Source organism: Protopterus annectens, chromosome 1.part0, assembly GCF_019279795.1.
Source record: "Protopterus annectens isolate FY-2018-M chromosome 1.part0, PAN1.0, whole genome shotgun sequence".
Taxonomy (NCBI): Eukaryota; Metazoa; Chordata; order Ceratodontiformes; family Protopteridae; genus Protopterus; species Protopterus annectens.
The window spans coordinates 1,274,687,777-1,274,706,832 of NC_056725.1; the positions used below are offsets into that span (position 1 = coordinate 1,274,687,777).

The following is a 19,056-nucleotide window of genomic DNA, read 5'->3' on the forward strand; positions in this document are numbered from 1 at the left end:
ATCCCCCCATTCGTGTCAAGCCCAAAAGCCTTTAAATCGTCCTTATCTGCTGATAGTCCTTGCAGAATCGCTAGTAAATCCATCATATATTGGTTAATATATTTAAAGGCATTCTAACTGCTGTTCAAATCTAGTAAAAAAAAAACAATGATGTTTTTACAACTTGTAAAGAACAATTAAAGAACTGGGATATCCAAATCCCTATGTTTTTTATCTAAATTAAGCAATCATACATTAAATATCCTGTTGAAAAACCACAAAATATACTTGCTAACACAAATTGTCCATTAGTTCCAAACAGATGGTAATATGTGGTATATAAGCTCTAGCCCAATAACAAACATAAAATCTGTTATAATATATAACTGATCCTATTAATAATAGCAAGATGATAATCCAGTAAGGCACAGTCACATATTCTTCAGTCGATATCCATGCTGGGTCCAATGCAGTAATATTAAAGTAAAATACCAGTCTAATTCACACTACCTTTTGATCGTAATAAGCCGACAAGGCACAAAGATTAGCTCAACTGCCGTACTAGGCCCAAAGCCACAGTTCAAAGTCCCAACTGCTGAACAATCAAAAAATCTCCCAAGCAGTAGTTGCCAAACACCTAAAAAGAGAAAAAACGTCCACAAAACATAAACGTAAGCTTTACTGACTCTTTCCATAAGAAGCCAGACACTGCTTCTTATGTGTTAGAAGGGTTTGCTCTATGGAACAAAGTTTTGAATATCATAGACAAGTCTTAACCAACAGATTTATGTACAGAGGGTATGACTTTAGGAATGTAGTTACTATCAGTGAATGGGCTTCCCAACGGGATAGGTGCAAATTATTGGATTATCAGGATATGTCAATTAGTGATAGTTCTTCTATCATTAGATTTATAACTACATTTGGTCGGAACACTGGACATTTGAGACAAAGTATTGATAAATATTGGGATATATTACAGACAGATCATAAACTATCAGAAATTCTCACTACATGATGTATGTTCTCATATCGAAGGGGCAAGACACATGGATCTTATTTTAGTCATTATAAACATAAATCAAATCCACTGACTTGTCAAACTACATTGACTGCCAATAAAGTAGTAGGATGTTATCCATGTGAACACTGTTCGTTGTGTAAATATCTTTTAAAATCAAAACAATTTTCTAGAAAAATACTCCTCGGGTATATGATATAAATTTTTTTAGCAATTGTAGCTCAGATTGGGTTATCTATCTGGCTACTTGCTCCTGTGCTTCATTCTATATTGGCCAAACAGCATGTACTTTAAGAATTCGTATATCAGAACATTTAAGTGATATCAGGAACAGAAGGCAATCTAATGCCCTATATAAACATTCCCTTAAACACTCTACAGCTGAATTTAGATTTCTTGTTATTGACAAAATCCAAGGAGATAGAACAAATAAGATAGGATTTCATAGCTTACTTAACAAAAAAGAAAAATGTTGGATTATTAAATTAGGGGGGGTTATTTAGCCCTGGTTTAAATAAACATTTGTGAATTAGCCAATCAGAATATTTTTGTGTGTATTTATTTATTTAATGCATTATGTTTTGTGTATTGTTTCCACTGAGGAAAGCAGGTTTACTGCCGAAACCGGTTTGGGTTATGACTGGTTTCGACTGGATTGGATGGTGCACTGTTCGTTTTGGAATAAAGTTATATTCCACACTTGAGTGCTGGCCTTATTTTTTATTTTGGCATTAAGTAACCACTTACCCAAAAAGAAACAAAACCCAAACTGCACCATCCCTAACCCAGCCAGGTGGGGGACTATGCCCCCCCCATGTGTGAGTCTGCACCCCCCCAACTAAATATGCCAACTCTAAGATCAAATTGCAGTTGGGAAAAGGGCAAAGTTCACCTTCTCACACAACAGGTTACTTACCCTGGGAAGATCTTCATTGTGCTGCTTCGATGAAGTGGGAGTTTGATATTTTGAGCATCGACAAACTGAGATTCGATAATATGGGATTTTTCACAACATCATGTAAACCCACATATATACTTTCAAAATGTCGAATGCCCACTTGCTTGAGCCACACAATAATGAGACCAGAAAGATGAATATTCAAATTCCTGAAACTTTACAAAATCGACTCCCATAATATCGAACCTAGCAAAGCAAATGGTATCTCCCTACTCTACACCCAGTTAAAACTACAACTATTTGTTCATACCTACGCTTTTGCAGGGGGCTACACCCCCTGTACTCCCCATGTGGGAGACTGTGCCGCTCAAATTCCCTACAAATTAAATATACCAACTTCGAGATCGCACTAAATTTAAGAAAATGGTAAACTATGGATACACTGTGCATCAACCACTACTGATTTACTGCAAGCAACAGTATCTTTCTATGTTAATACTCTGTTCATAATCCAAAACATACCTGTGAGTTGTTCCCTTTTCTTTTTTTGTTTTATCAGCTAAATTCTAAACATGTCTCCAGTTAAATCAGCACCTTTAACGTTACTTCTGCCATGTTTCTTTATATCCTCAATGCAACACCGTAAAGGGACAGTACGCTATTTAACCACATAAGATATATCTTCTTCAAAACAAAACACTTTGGAACACGGAATTACTGTTTGCTTTTCCATATTCGATATTATAGGTGTTGATCTTGTGAACTTTCAGGTAATAGAATTTTTGATTTTCTGGTCTCGGTATTATGTGGTTCGATAAAGTGGGCATCAACATTTAAAAGTAGATCCATATATATATATATATATATATATATATATATATATATATATATATAAATGGATCTACCTTACAAGCTCGACACTTCACAAGATCGGCATTTAGAACGACGAGACCACAAGAACGAAACTGCAAAAACACGAAAGTTCACATGCCTGACAAACCACAATCCCGACAGTTAACAAAACAAAAAGTTTGCTGTTCCACACAACACACACACAACACAAGCACACCAATAACCTAAAAACCTACACTACACCTTACACACAACTATCTATGTACTAACCTTAACCCTAAGGTCCGTCACTATCGCACACTTACCTTACCCGCACCCTAACCCTAACTCACTTAATCTGCCCCTAACCCTCAAGTCCCTCACTATCGCACACTTACCTTACATGCACCCTAACCCTAAGTCCCTCACTATCTCACACTTACCTTACCCGTACCCTAACCCTAAGTCCCTCACTATCGCACACTCACCTTACCTGCACCCTAACCCTAAATCCCTCACTATCGCATACTTACTGAGTCGCGCTCACACGTTTCCCATGTTGGTGTTTTCGCTGTCGGGATTACAAATTGTCAGTTATCTGCTCCATCGGTCTTGTGGTCTCGTCGTTCTAAATGTTGATCTTGTGAAGTGTCGAGCTTGTAAGGTAGAGCCTTATAAATATACACACACACACACACACACACACACAGACACACACACACACACACACACACACATACATATATATATATATATATATATATATATATATATATATATATATATGGTTCACTAACATTTTATTAAATGCCCATTTTCTTAAATTACAAATTAAATTGTTGAAAGTCCCTTTAGTTGAATGGCCATTTGATTGAAAGTCCATTTCAGTGCTATATAGTTTAATAATACAGAAGTACAACTATGTAGAAGTAGACCAAGAAGCTTTTTTTTCAGGTGCTTAGGGTTACCTATATGTAATTACTGATGGAGTAGTATCTGTTTGGGCACTGGCAGTAATTATCTATTTATGTTATTTTTACTTTTTTCATTGGTTTTACAACCATGCAGTTAGTACATGGGTTGTACAGGGGGCTTACTCCTGAAGAAAAAAAAAACGTATTGAGAAAAATTCCTTGGATAATTTTAATTGTAGATGTTTTAGTTATTCAGAATTTGATTAAATGGTGGTTCAATGAAATGGAGCTTTCCACTATTTAGATTCAATCATCTTTCTTTCAATGAAATGAGACAGAACAGTAGGAAAGTCTTTTAGGAAGAGTACAGAAAGGGTTGGTATTAGATGCAGCACAGAGAGGGAGGTAATTAGCACAGTCTGGTAAAAGGTCTGGAGATTTGATAGTATGAGATGAAAAGTCAGAGAGAAGGACTTGAAGGATATGAAAGGTAATGCTTTGGAGAAATAAGGCTGTTTTGGTGAAAGGAGGCTCATTCACAAAGATGATTAAAATCATAGGGAGGTGAGAAAGGTGAAATCAGATTTTGTTGAAAGCCGTCTCAGGGTTTAGACTCAGTAGAATGTTGGAGGCCATGACTGAAGTGTTTACTAAAGAGATTGACACGTACTGTGGTGCGTGCAGGCACTGATGACCTGACAGAGGAGCCAGCTGATGCAGCATCAGACAGCACTACTAAAATGGCAGAGAGTGGTTAGTATGGAGGTTACAGGCAACATTCTAAGACATGTCACCTGTTCCAGCAGCCAGCAGTCTAATGAAAGAGAGGAGAAGGGAGTCCAGGCACTGGCTCTGGCAGTGGACTAGGGACAAAAGATTGGGAGTGGCAAGAGGATGGGAAGAGAACTGGCAAACCATCTATAAGCAAAGGATAGGCTCCTTCTTAGCCCTGACTGGGCAGTGGTGCTTAGTGCTGGGTTGCAGAGGAACATTTGAATGATCATACCTTTAAACTAAGATGGAGGGTGAAAGGAGTCTCACAGAAGCAGAAGAGGAGTATAGGTATCCTGGCAGGTTTCCACTGATATTCCAAGAACCATAAGTATGATCCTCAGAACATCAGAAATTAAAGTGGAAATCAAAATCTTAGAATTAGTATACATAAGTAGTGGGGATGTGGAAGTATGGGGGCCCTACAGAACATCTCTAAATGTGTAGCAGCATGTCTTGGAATGTATTGTTTTTTTATTTGACTCACATTTGTTGAAGTTCCAGGACTTGTAAAATCAGGTCTGATACTTAGAACATGAAGCCCATTTAGGCAGTAGACAGATGGTAAAACGATAATTAGAACAAAGCAGAGATACAGGAGCAAACTAATGTCAACAGCTGGATTGGCAACTGACTCGTAGGATGAAGGAAATTAAAATAGAAGAAGTTACCTGCACAAAGAGACCAGTTACTATTGCTGCCAGCTGTTCACTTTACTTGAACTGGGAGCTGCAGTGACAGCATTGAACACTTCTACACTAGAGTGGTGCATGATCATGTTGTGTAGAATGCAACATGCAGTAAACATCCTGCATGCAGTAGCTGGGTTATACTGAAGGGCACCCTCAGACTCATCCATGCACCTAAAATGAGACCCTTTTGATGACAACACAGGTCTGGGACAGGGCTGTGTTGTAATTTTCTTCAGTAGCTACATGTGGATTTCTCACTGGTGTCATGAGCCATGACTCCAGTGGATATCAAGCATCACCTGAAAAGGGGGGGGGGGAAAGAAAAGAAAAACAAATAAAAACTAGTTCAGTATGCAGCAATACATTTTACCATGAATAACTACTTAAATAAAATAGAAAAAAATATTTTCATTTACCAAGAACATGACCTCCAGGCATCTTACCATTCAGGAAGAGGTGGTAGACTGGGCTAGTGTGCCACATATGGGAATCGTGAGCACTGCCAGGATGCTGGGCAGAGACACTGATGATGCACCCCTATACATCACACACTACCTGGCAACTAATGGAATGTTAGCCTTTCCTATTGTGGTATCGCTGTCCTTCATGGACCAGATGGGGTCCTAATTACAACATGGGTGCAAGCTATCACACAGAGTACCTCAGGGAAATGTGCCAGCCAATAAAAGGCATGCATACTCCTGACTGTGTCCTGAGGTCACACCAGGAAATAGGTATACTGATCCAGATGTGCCAAGAATTCATTCAGGAATTGCCAAAGTAGCCCCAAGGCAGAAGCCTGTGAGATACCTAACATGTGCCCACTCTGTCCTGGGAAGGTCCCCTGGTAAGTATAGTGAAGGCTATACATTACTTTCCTATCTGCAGGGATAGGAACACCATGCATACCTCCCAGTGCCTCTGTGGGGGCCATACATACAAACTAAGACCCTTACAATATAACTCTGAACCTATGCAGTATCTCCTGACTGTCAAAATCATAGTGAGTTATTCTCTGCTTACATCAAGCAACTCATACCGGGAAATAGCAAGGCAAGCAGCAAGTGACAAATCATTGGAGATTGCAAACTAACTAGAACAGGCTCGATCACACCTTTTATAATGTATCTGCAGACAGCATAGTAATGCATGAAATTTTGACTATGAATTGCAAATAGGTGGGAGAAGGCCTCATTAGCACATGCTTTTTTTACATCATTTCTCGGTTGCATCTCATTGTGACTTCATTTGCTTACACTTATTTCTGACCAGCACCTTTCAGTGAAACTGACCTCTGTGAAACACTCCATTAGTGAGGAAATGCATAGACAGACTGGAACATCATTATGCATTTGTGTTATAGCTATGAATACCATCCAGGCTTCTGACATTTAGTTTGTATTGTGAAACATTTTATTTTCTTGTTTAGTTGGTCACAAAGTAGGGACCTTTAAAAAGTTTTAGTTCCATTTAGTGCTACTGAGACTAGTATTATTTTATTTCCCCCTCAATAAATTTTGACTTTCACATCTGAACAAGTATTGCTTTCATGTTTGAACAGTATTGCTTACATCCAATTTTTTAAAGTGTGTATAAACGAGTTATTCAAGCCATCCCTTGTAGCTACAGCTTAATATAAAAGTAAGCAGGGAGTCCACAAGAATGACTGCTGACTTAAATGTTTTATTTGTACGTCTTTTTCTTTATGACCAGTTGTTACCTGTAAGTATGTATCTTCAACAGGAATTCAGAGAAAGGGGGTATAGAGGTAAAGAAGTTGAGAACATAGTGAACAACACTAGGATATTAAGGAGGGAACATGCTCACCCAAACTTTTCAGGCTATGGTAGGGATGATAGTGATGCTTTAATGAGCACCACTACCTCGAGAGTGAATTTCACTTTGTACTATACTAATAATGTGAATCTATTTTGCGAGATAATTAAGAGGAATTGGCCTGTGTTATTATCTGATGACAGAATCAGTGGAATTGTAGGGGAGCACCCACATTTTTCATTTAAGAACAAAAAGTCCCTGAAGAGACTATTATGTTATGGTAATAGCAGGGATATAAGAAGAGATAGAGAAAGAGGCACAATACCTTGTGGGAAGTGTAATTTTTGTCCGCAGATACATATGAATGTCTACTTTAGACATCCAGTTACAAACCAGGTGTTTGACATTAAGACTAGAGCTGATTGCTCAACTTTAAATGTGGTGTATATAGCATGCTGTGATATGTGTTCTTACTTCTACATAGGGAAGACAAACAGGATTCTAAAGGAGAGAATCAGAGAACACAACACAGCGATTAGGGAATTAGATTTAAGGAATGCTTTGGCTAAGCATTTACGAGATAATGGATTGTCTCATTCCTTTAAGTTTAGGGTGTTAGAATGTTTAAATGTCAGTAAACGCCTTTGTGATATTAGAAATGTCACTGCACAGCATGACACACAATGGATTATCAAACTTCAGTCTGATAGGTACCCAGGGTTAAATGGTAAAGTCCCTTTAAAACCATTTCTCAAAGCTCGTAATTTGTTTAAATGACTTCATTGCTTCAGTCATGTGACCTGTTTTATTATTGATGCATTACTACTTAAAGAGTTTCTGATACTTAATGTTTTTAGTTGATCTGAAGAAGTGCTCTGTTGGGCATGAAAGCACTCACCATTTGAATAATTTTTTTTTTTTTATTATTCTCTGCTGTCGTGGTTGGTCCGGGTTTTTATACATTTTATATCTGCATTTTGTTGACGTGAGGACCTTTCCACAGTGGATTACTTTATTGTTTGCCTTGGAATAATTATTTTATTTTTTTTTGATAAATGTTTTAAGCAAGTAGTGGGTATCACTATGGGAGATGTTGTGGTCCCCATGTTTGCTAATCTTTTCATGACTGATTGAGAATGTAAGTATATATATATATATATATATATATATATATATATATATATATAAAGGGAATTATAGTAAAATATAGTTATGTATTTATGTTTTATTGTGGGATGAGGATGAAAGTAGTTTGAATGAATTTGTGAATTATATTAATTGTAGCACTGAATATCTATTTTTAAGTTGATTTTCTATGAGACATCAGTTTCTCTTTTAGATGCACGCTTTGTTTAATAAGAAATATGGTTCTTGATTGTATAGAAAAAGGTGTTATAGCAATGTGTTTTTACACTATTCCAGTGCCCATCCCAGCAATAGACACTTAAATATTGTTAAGCTCCAAGGTATTAGAATAAGCAGATTGACTAGTGATGCAGGTGATTTTATGCAAGGTATAGTGGGTTTAAAGCAAACTATTTAAATAGAGGGGTTACCCAACAGCTCAGACAGATAAAAAAGCTAGAACAAATGATAGGAGGAAGAAATGGGGAATATAAACCAAGTCAGATGAAGAGTGGGCTTAAAAAATGTATAGATAAGGGAGAAAGTGATCCTGGGATGTGAATAAAATGTTCAGTTGATTCATTAGATATAAAGAAAATTATATCTAACAACTGGAAATTCTTATTAAGTAACAAAATGAATGGTAGTGTCCAGTTTGTATTATGGACCAGGCTTTTTTTATAAAAGGGGTGATCATTTTAAAATTCTTATAGAGAAAGGTAGAGATATTCTTCCTAGTACCTTGTTAAATTTAACTAATAAATGTAGAGGAACATAACTGTGGGATAGAAGCTCGAATTTTCAGAATCTTGAAATTCATATTGTTAAGATATTATGATCCTAGTTTCCAAAAGCTCTAAGCTTTTGATTGGGGATTGCAGTACAGTGAGGATGGGGGAATTTACCCTTTTCCCCACTGTAGTGCGATCTCGGAGTTGGTATATAAAATATGCTTGGCGTGTGAGAGCACGGGGGGGCATGCCTCCCTGAAAAAACATAGAAAAAAGGTAGATTTTTGTTGTTTTTTTCAAGTTTTGAGTTTTTGGAAACTAAACACGATCATGTTGTCTTGACAATTTGAATTTCAAGTTTCTGGATATTTGAGCTTCTGACATAGACCTATACATATATAATGTGTGTGACAGTAATTAATGTTTTTGTCCAAAGAAGTCTTGATTTGTGGAGGATAAAAGCCTTTACCATTGTTTGTATTCTGGTGATAAAGTGTTCAGTGAACTATTGGTGCCATTTCATGTTTGTGTTTTCTTTATGCCTGCATTTTTTTTTAGTCAATGGTATGAATGAGAAGCAAGGCAGGATGTTATATCTGAGCACGAGTAACCCATTCATACCTGTGTAGATATTTATTCTTTAAAACACCAAGCTTAATAAGTGAACATAGTTACAGAAAACACAATACACTCCAGTTTAAAATAGCATTCTCACGGTTTTATTTCAAGTACAAAATAGCTCCTTTCCTTATATGAAACTTTCTTTTCATTTATATACATGCACATATTTCAGGCATGGTCAATAATTCCCTTCTACCCTACCAATGTATCTGAACAGTTATTCCCATAGCAAGTATACAAGTTGCTCTTAAAACATCTAAGCTAGTGCTTGCTTTAATGTAATTTGGTTGTCTGTTCCATGTATCAGCTACTCTGTCAGAGAACCAGTTAGTGTACCTCTCCTTCCTATATAATAGGTTCATAGTTGATATGTGTTTACTAGGCTAACGAACACAAGAGTCTTTTTAAGCCTAGCCATGCATCCCAAATCTCTGACAAGTTCTGATACCCTTGATAAGTGTAAGTATGGGACTGGGAGATGAACCATTTACGGGTCATCTGTGTCTGTTAGAGACATAGGTGCCAACCCAGGAATGAATTTCTGTTTTCCCATCCAATTGTCCAAGTTGCACTTGAATTGGGTTAGGGAGGAACTCTGCTTCACATGGATGGGGAGCTTGTTCCATAGACAGGGTAGTCTCTAGGATATATACCCATCTCTCCAGCAGGTCCTATTTATATCACAGGCAAGGTTTAAGTGTTTAGAATGGGTAATTTTGGTGCTGTTTATTTTGTGGATATGCAGGAGGTCCATCAGAGTGGGGTCTGACAATGCCCCGTATGTCAGGTGTAGATCTCCTCTCAAAAGCCTGTAGGAGACAGAATACAGGGATAGGGCCTTGAGGCAGTCTGCAGAGGACATTTTACTTAAGCTCTGTATTCTTTTAGTAAGGAACCTCTGTGGACATTCCAATTGTTGGATATGCCTGGTTAGGTACATAACAAAGGGGGGATTGTACTCAATGATAGGTCTGATGAATGCCAAATACAGTCAAACAATGACTTCCTTGGACTTAGATGCCATACCTTTGTTTATAAGTTGCACACCATAAAATGATTTCCTCACCACTGTAGACGAGTGCTGGTCAAAGGCTAGATTACTATCTATGTGTGTCCCTAAGTCCCTGGCTACTGTGTCAACTCTAAGGGGTGTGTTGTCAATATGATAGTTACCAGGGATGGATGACTTCCTGAAGGATACTATTATGCATTTCTTGGCATTTAGTTTTAGTCCATGGCTCTAACACCAGTTGTTTGTCTGTGTCAGCCCCTCATGGAGAACATTTGTGCCAGTGTGAGATTCAATGACAGATCCTAATTTGCAATCATCTGCAGATTTAGTTAGCCAGAGACCACTGACATTGGCCTTGACTTCTGAGAAGTAAATGCCAAAAAGGAGCAGTCCAAGGACTGATCCTTGAGGGACTCCACTTGTACTCGCCTCTTTGTAAGGTGGACTTTCCAATTCTAACTTCATGGGTCCTATCTGTGAGCCAGTTGTCTATCCACTGGGTGACATACAGGTTTGTACTTAACTTCTTGAGTTTGTCATCAATGCCCGAGTTGGGTATTGGGTCAAATGCCATGGCCAGGTCAAGGTAGGCAGTGTGAATGATTGTGCCCTCATCTGTTGCTTTGGTGACCTTCTCAAAGAAGTCTGCCAGATTGAGTAGGCATGATCTGCCCTTGACAAAACCAGACTGGGTTGGGTCCAGTGTCTGGAGGTTTACTATATATCTGTTGATCATCTTCATGATAATTCTATCCATGGCTTTACATATAATACTTCTAAATACGTTGTCTGCTGATTCTCTATAACTTTTTGATAACTCCAAAAGTTTCCAGAGGCAAGTGTCTCTAAATGCCATAGATGCCTGAATAAGATCTCTTCTTAAAAGTCTATATGAGACACTATATAAGTTCAGATATTTTAGTCTTTTAGAATGACTTAAATTTTCACATTCATGTATGCTCTTGGTATATTTCCACTGTACTCTTTCCATGTTTTTCATGCTTGTTTTCTTATAAGTTTTCCATATTGTTATTCCAAGCTCACATTTTGATCTAATGTAACTAACAAGTAATGATTTCATTTCTGATTTCCTAGACTTTCTAAACCTTTTTATATAGCCAAGAGTTCTATAATTATTTTTATCTAATGGGTTGATATGGTTAGAAAAACTCAAAGCTGGCTCTATCCATATACTTGGGTCCTTAAATGAATCTACAATTTAAATCACTGTATGCTGTATTAAATATTCACCTTTCAGTCTATGTCTCCCAAATATCATACTCTTAGTTTTTCATGTATTTTTTCAGCATATTATTCTCATGTACCCAAATGGTCAATTTTGTCAAGTTCTTTTGCAGGCATGCCCTATATGTAACACACGTAATCAGTTTACCCATTTTCAAGTCATCTGCATAGACACTGTAGAACAACTCAGATGAAAAAAGATAGTGCTTAAAGATACAACCTAAAATAGTTTGGGCCTAGGATGGAGCCTTGTAGGACATCCTGACTCTGTTCTAGAATTTCACCTGTCTAGTAGATTCTTGCCATTTCCTATTTGCCTTATATTTCTTATAGGACTTAAATTCAGAAGCAGCATGCAACAGTGAGTATGGCAAGGTACTTTTACTGTGAATCTATAATATCCAGGCAGTGTGTGTAATTACTATTATAGGAGAAAGACTTTAACTTGAACTTATGTCAGGCTGGAAGTAATGTTTTTGGCAATGCAGATTTTTATGTAATTCATCTTGTCTGTCAAATCAATAGCAGATGTATGCAATAATGGAAGTCATGGTTCATTCAATATCTTCTACTTAATATATTGCAGTTCAATAATGGAAAATCACTTTTCTGCATACAGAAATCATTTTAGCTGTCCATTACACCAGAGATCACAAGTAGGTTATAAATAATTGTGTCTCTGATTTTTCTTTATTTTTCCTGCCATGGGTAAAGCCTTTAAATCTATATCATTGGTTCCAGTTTAATAAGTGCTAATAAGTAGTAGTTTTTTTTCCAATAACTTTTTATTTACCACATAAACAAAGCATACAGAAAGAAGAAAAAACACTGTGATTAAACAATAGATCATAACATGACATACTGAGCGAGAGAACAAACCACAGAGAAAATAAAAGAATGTAAACTACCTACATCCAAAACCAATTATGTACAATATTTACAAACGAACGTGCTACCAGACAAAAAGAACATTATGGAAGGAAGAATACAAAATTATGAGGGTTGGCAGTGGATCTCCAATTAATATAAGGGGTATGAATAAGGACCTCCACAGAGAGCAAAATGATAAACAATAAAATGAATTACTCAAAAAGAATTATATCAAGCAAACATTTCCACAATGAACTTTTGAGCAGAGATATATTTCATTGCCATCTCTTTAAAACCCCTCCAACAAAGTTTAGTGCGGTTCAACCAGTTTTTTGTGATGTATAATTTGATAAGAGAGCAAAGGGTGATTAATATGTGGAGTTCTAACTTAGACATCTTAGTGTCGGGGATATGGAGAATGGCTGTTTCCCAGGAGAGGGTGGAATTATAATAGCCCATTTTCTCAAGACGTACTTTTAAGTAACACCAGAGTTTATGGGAATGATTGCAGAACCACATGATATGAAGGAGATCAGCTCTTGGAAAGGAACAGCAAGTACGAGGGAGATATATTGGGGTCAAATCGATTGAGTACTGCGGGAGTGTAATAGGAGTTATTGTTCAACATCAATTGGGTATATATGAGTTTTTTGAAAGGGGAAAGTTCTGTGGTAATTTTTATAACAGAAAGTTTTTGTTCCTCTGTAATAAGGGATCCTTGGTTATCCCAGTAATTGGAGAAAAGACAGTTAGGGTTATGTAGAAAGGAGTTCAGTAAGCTGAAAGAAGTTGATATCGTTTTCTCGGGACTCGAGACTGTAGAAATGATTTCATAGAGTTTGCTGATTTCCTGAGGGTTGGGAGAAAAATTAGTAAATTGCGAAAATATTATCTCTCTTAGCTGTCGGAGAATGATTGTGTATTTGTTGTAAGTTTTAAAAATTAGACGTAGCTCGGAAATAGTTTTTTCCTTATATTTAAGAATATCCCATACCTTGATATCTTTAATAAGAGGAAAATCAGAAAGGTCAACCATTTTATTATTAATCTTGAAGTTTGGATTGTGATGTAGGGGTTGAAGAAGAGGAAGAGTATTTTCAAGGTTAATGTCCTTAATCAGTTTTTGAAATAGTCTGATCTTATGTTTTAGGGTAGGAAATAGCTTAGAGTTGTTAATGGAAGTAGGGGATAAGAAAGGGATAGCTTTCGGGTTAATTTTGTTGGAAATAAGGTAACGATGCCAAAGTTTCATCCAAGATGGACAACGGGTGTGATCTTTACAATTGAGATTTGAAATAGTCCAAATTCTATTAGAACAAATAATTGTGTAGTAGAGTTGGTAATTTGTGAGGCCCAGCCCACCTTTCTCCTTAGGGTAAGTTAGCTTGGAGTAAGAAATCCTAACTGTTTTTGGAAACCAAATGAATTTGGCTAATTCTTTATTAATTTTGGAGAATAGCTTGTTGGAGACAATCAGATTGGATGCGTTAAATTGGTATAGGAGTCTGGGCAAGACATTCATTTTCACTATAGCTACTTTGGAAAGAAATGCCAGATTTATGAGTTTCCATCTGTGAAGGTCTTGAAGTATTATAGACCATGTTTTAAGTAAGTTGTTTTGAAGCATGGAGGCTTGATTGTGCGCAAAGTGTATTCCTAGGTATTTAAGGTGATAAGTTGTTTGAAAGGGAGATTCAGGAAAATAGAAAGATTTATGAGCATCAGGGTTAATTGGAAAGATATGTGATTTCTTATTATTAATCTGGTAATCTGAAGCTTTAGAGAAATTATTGACAGCGTTTATGATTTTAGGCAGGTCCAAATTGGGATATTGAAAATAAAGATTAAGGTTGTCAGCAAAAGCAGAGAGTATTATGTTAGTATTTAAGACTTTGGGAATAGAGTGAAATGTATTTTGGGTAATAAATAAGAAAAAGGGCTCTATAAAAATGTTAAAGAGAAAGGGAGAAAGTGGACAACCTTGTCTTGTTCTGTTAGTAATCAAAATAGGGCTAGACCTTTCTTTGTTTACATAAAGGTAAGTATAAGAATTTGTGTAAAGTATTCTAATCATATCAGAGAAAGTTTTAGGTATATTAAAATGGGATAGAGTTGAAAACAAAAAGTCCCAGTTTACTCTGTCAAACGCTTTAGAAGCATCTAACGTTAAGGCATAAATCGGATTCTTATATTTTTTTGTAAACTGTATTAGGGAATCAAGAGTTAAAGTATTGTCCCAGGTGTGCCTGTTACTCATGAAACCAGCTTGGTCGGGGGATATTAAGGAGGGCAAGATTTTCTTAAGTCTATTGGCTAAGACAGCGGCAAGTATTTTTATATCAACATTTATTAGTGAAATAGGTCTATAGTTGTGGGGATCAGCTCTATCTTTTTTGTTTTTTAATATCAGGATTGTTTTCGAATTATTCCAATGTAAGTCAGTGATCCCATTATTTATAATGAAGTTGAAGACCTTCAAAAGAATAGAGGAGATTCTAAGCTTAAACACTTTAAAAAAATTTGTGGTGAAACCGTCAGGGCCTGGGGATTTGCCTAATTTGAGGCTATTGATAACATTTTGAATTTCTTGGAGTTCCAGCGGGGCGGATAACAGGGAGATTTGGTTTTCTTTAAGAGAGGGAAAGATGATAGAATTCAGAAAAGTCTCCATATGAGGTTTATGAGTTTTATTTTCCTTCCTACTATAAATGTCTGAATAGAGGGAGTGGAACAATTGTATTATTTCAGTGTCCAATTTATAAATTTTACTTTGGTAATGTAAGGTAGAGATTCTAGGAGCACTATGATTATTTTGTATTATTCTTGCAAGAGTTTTTGAGGGAATTTGCGCCCATTCAGAATAGGTTGCAATAAGTTTTTGTTCCTGAAGGGAGTAATTATGCATAAGGAGTTCTAGTAATTCTTTTCGAGTGGTATTAATCAAATTGTCAATCTTTGGGTCAGGATCTATTCTCTGTCTCTTTTCTAGAGAGGATACGCTTAAAATCAGATTAGTTTCTCTTTTTTTGTTATTTTTTTTAAGAAAGGAAGCTTTATTGATCAACAAGCCTCTTAGTTCAACTTTGCATGCCACCCATTGGATATCTAGAGGAATTTGGGAAGTCTTAAGATTGATGTCTAGGTCTGATAAGATGGCATTAATTTTGTTTATTATGTCTTTGTTATATAATAAATTATTGTTAAGGGTCCAATTAGCGTATGCGGGAGTTGAAGGTGAAAAACAAATTTTGAGGGAGATCCTTGCATGATCTGAAAGAAATCGGGGTTCAGCGCTGAAGATAATTTTAAATTTGGATAGGGGATCAGAGATTAAAAAGAAGTCCAATCGTGACCAAGATTTATGGCATTTGGAATAATATGTGTATACATTTTCTTTGGTCGAGATATCACTAAATGCAATAGAATCAATGAGGTTAAAGTCTGATATAAGTTCCCCTAGGGCAACAGAAGCTTGGAAGTTGTACAATGTAGATTTACTGGTGCGATCTAAGCAAGGATCTATTACTGCATTCCAGTCCCCACCTATTATGAACATGCAGTTTTGAAATGAACAAAGGATGTTGTAAATTTCCAATATAAAGATTTGTTGTTGAGAGCATGGTCCATAGATAGTCATAAAAAGAACTGGTTTGGATGAGCACGGGAGAAGAGATGTAAAGTAACACAATCTGCCATTTTTGTCAGAATTAACATTATTAATTACCCCCTGAAATCCTTTCTTAATTATAATGGCCACTCCCTTTGAGTTGGAGCTGTCCCCGGCAGCTATGATATCTCTAATCCATTTTCTGTTGGTTTCTTTCTCCCATTCTTCCTTGAGCAAGTGAGTTTCCTGTAAAAAACAGACATTGGCTTGGGATTTAAAAACAAGGTGGAGTAGTATTTTTTTCTTGGCACTGTTTTGTAAGCCCCTAATGTTCCAAGAGTCAATAGACCAACTCATGTTAGCTGAAATCTAAAAAGGTTAAAGGGAATGTTGTTTACTTGAATATTTAGAAATATATATGGAGAGAACCATGTGTAATGGAAGAAAATGGCATTTAGATTTGAGTGATAAAGGAGGGCGGAGATCCACAACAAAATTATAATTACAAGACATTTACAAACAATAGTGTAGGTAGCACAGTACTCCTTCTGACTAACCCCGGTTAGTCAGAAAAAAAAAGTAGTTTGGACTTCTGGTCTCCTAAGCCACTTGAACTGCCACCAAGTAATATGCAAGGGGAGAATGGTCTTAAAACAGTGCATAGTAAATGCTTATTTCTGCCTTTGATAATATCTGACACTTTTCACACGCAAATAAGTTTTCACTATAAAGCTATAAAGCTACAGATCAGAGTTATAAGCAGTGGCTCCCCAGGATTTCACTCATCTCATCTGAAGCCAGTGTTTTATAGTACAGTATTAGCAAACTTGGCCAAAATGTTTCTGCATGAACACACACATATAGTATTTTCCAGGAAGGGTAAATGATATCTCTGTGGTAATAATACATCATCTCCATCATTATGGTAATGCTGCAACTAGCTACACTGCTCTAATACATGAAGACCACAATTACTGTTTATCCTCAAAGTAAGCCAACTGTAATATATATTTGATAGTGATGGCTAAAGCAGTCACTCTATAAACAGCAGGAGCCATCAGTTTATTATACATCAGTTCAAGGCACATGCACTTAAACTAATAAATACAACATCAACCACAATCATTTAAAACTAAATACTACAATTATTTACTTGAAATAACAAAACTAAATAATAAACTTTGTGAAATTTATATATATAAACAGCTTTACACAAGCACAAAGAAATACCACAGAAATGGTTTTAAACAAACATATGATACAAGGATGAATTCAATCTATTAATGCCAATAACTAAAGATATATTTAATTTTCTATTGAAATTTTAATAGCAGTTTCACATTTTTAAAGGCAGCTGAGCTTCCATCATGAGCTCTGTCCAGGAATCCACTCAAATGGTATGCACTTCAGAAGCAAAGTAGAGAAAAGGCTATACCAGCCAGCAGTTTCTCACTGGTTAAGGGACTTCAAGGCAATATTTCCTGTTTTCTTCATTATGAATAGAAGTTTTTTTTCTGTTTACACAGGCATACGTCTGGGAAAGGGAAATTAAAATAAGGCAATGCATTACTGAACTGTAGTAGCAATTCAAAAAGCAGAAAGCTTTAAGCACAGCAAATGTGTACACATCTGAGAAGCCATTTTCACTCTTTAACAGTTCTGATGCATGTGCACTGAAAGCATTGATGTGTACAGTATGTAGTTGCAGTTTCTTATACAGGCTTTATTAAAATATTTGCAGTTATCTCAGCTTAATACATTATTTTGTATGTTTTACTGAAAGATAATTGCAAACTTCTCTCAGCCTGTCATGTTTTTCCTCTAAAATATATATATTTGCTTCAGCATAGTGCCACTTCTCTATATCAACTGAAAACACATATCTTCATTAATCTGAGTTAGCTAACATTTTTCCTTAATTTTTAATCCGCAGGATCGAACGAGATGCCATGTTTACCAGGAAAAAGGCACAGAGAGCAAGTCTGCGGACTCATCTTAGGGAAAAGTATAGACTTCCACAGGTAGTGGCTAATTTTTATTCCTTTTCTGTTGATTATTTGATGTTTAAGGTGAATCAACTACCTAAAAGTAAGCAGAGCTTAAATGCACCATAGTACAGTAGGGCACAAGAGTTTACCAGGCTCTAGCTACCATGAATCATATATCATCAGAAATTGTCATGGAATGGGGGCGTGGCCAAGGATGAACACAGGATAGCAGCAGATTTCTTCAGCTCCACCAATTTCATTACATTGACAGGAATTAATTATTTAAAAAATTAATTCTTGAAGTAATTTTCTTTCTAAATATGTTTGTTTTATATAGTTCTTGAACTATATCTAAAAAATAAAGGAAATCTTAATAATATTCCTGTCAGAAATTACTTTGGAAATTTTCCTGTCAATTTATCAGTCTGAAATGAGTTCCAGTAAGACAAATTCTCAAGACTCCAGCATCAAGAAAGAACTTCAGTCTCTGATAATTATAGTCCAGCAACTTACTGCTAAGATGGATAAAATGGATACTAAAATAGACACTTTCATAGAAAAACTACAAAACAAATAGACTTGTTACATATGGACCTGCAACAACAGAAGATCCAGATGACAGGCATAGAAGAAGCTGTGAATGACATGGAAAATAGAATACAAGAAGAGGAAATCAACATTGAGTTTCTGCTGAAACAAAATACACATTTACAAACAAAGCTGGATGACCTGGAAAATAGATCTAGGCGCAATAACATTAGGATTTTTGGACTGCCAGAAAATATTGAAGGTAACAATATTACTTCTTTTTTAACAACATGGCTCCCTAAAACTTTAGATTTACCAGAAGCATTCTCTTTTGGTATCGAAAGAGCACATAGATCTATAGCTAATATTAACTCTAACAAAAACTATCCTAGATCAGTTATAGTTAGATTTCTATCATCTTTTGATAAAGAGATGGTTCTTAAATCT

At 36.2% G+C, this 19,056-nt stretch overlaps 1 protein-coding gene across 1 annotated transcript in view; it reads left to right on the forward strand.

The window, feature by feature from the left end:
* The window catches only part of CPLX4 (complexin 4), a 149,998-nt gene that overhangs the window by 49,888 nt on the left and 81,054 nt on the right, over window positions 1-19,056 (forward strand). Inside the window, exon 2 of the mRNA XM_044070444.1 lies at window positions 18,027-18,114. Coding sequence (XP_043926379.1) covers window positions 18,027-18,114 — 88 coding nt within the window. The remainder of the gene's footprint in view (window positions 1-18,026; window positions 18,115-19,056) is intronic.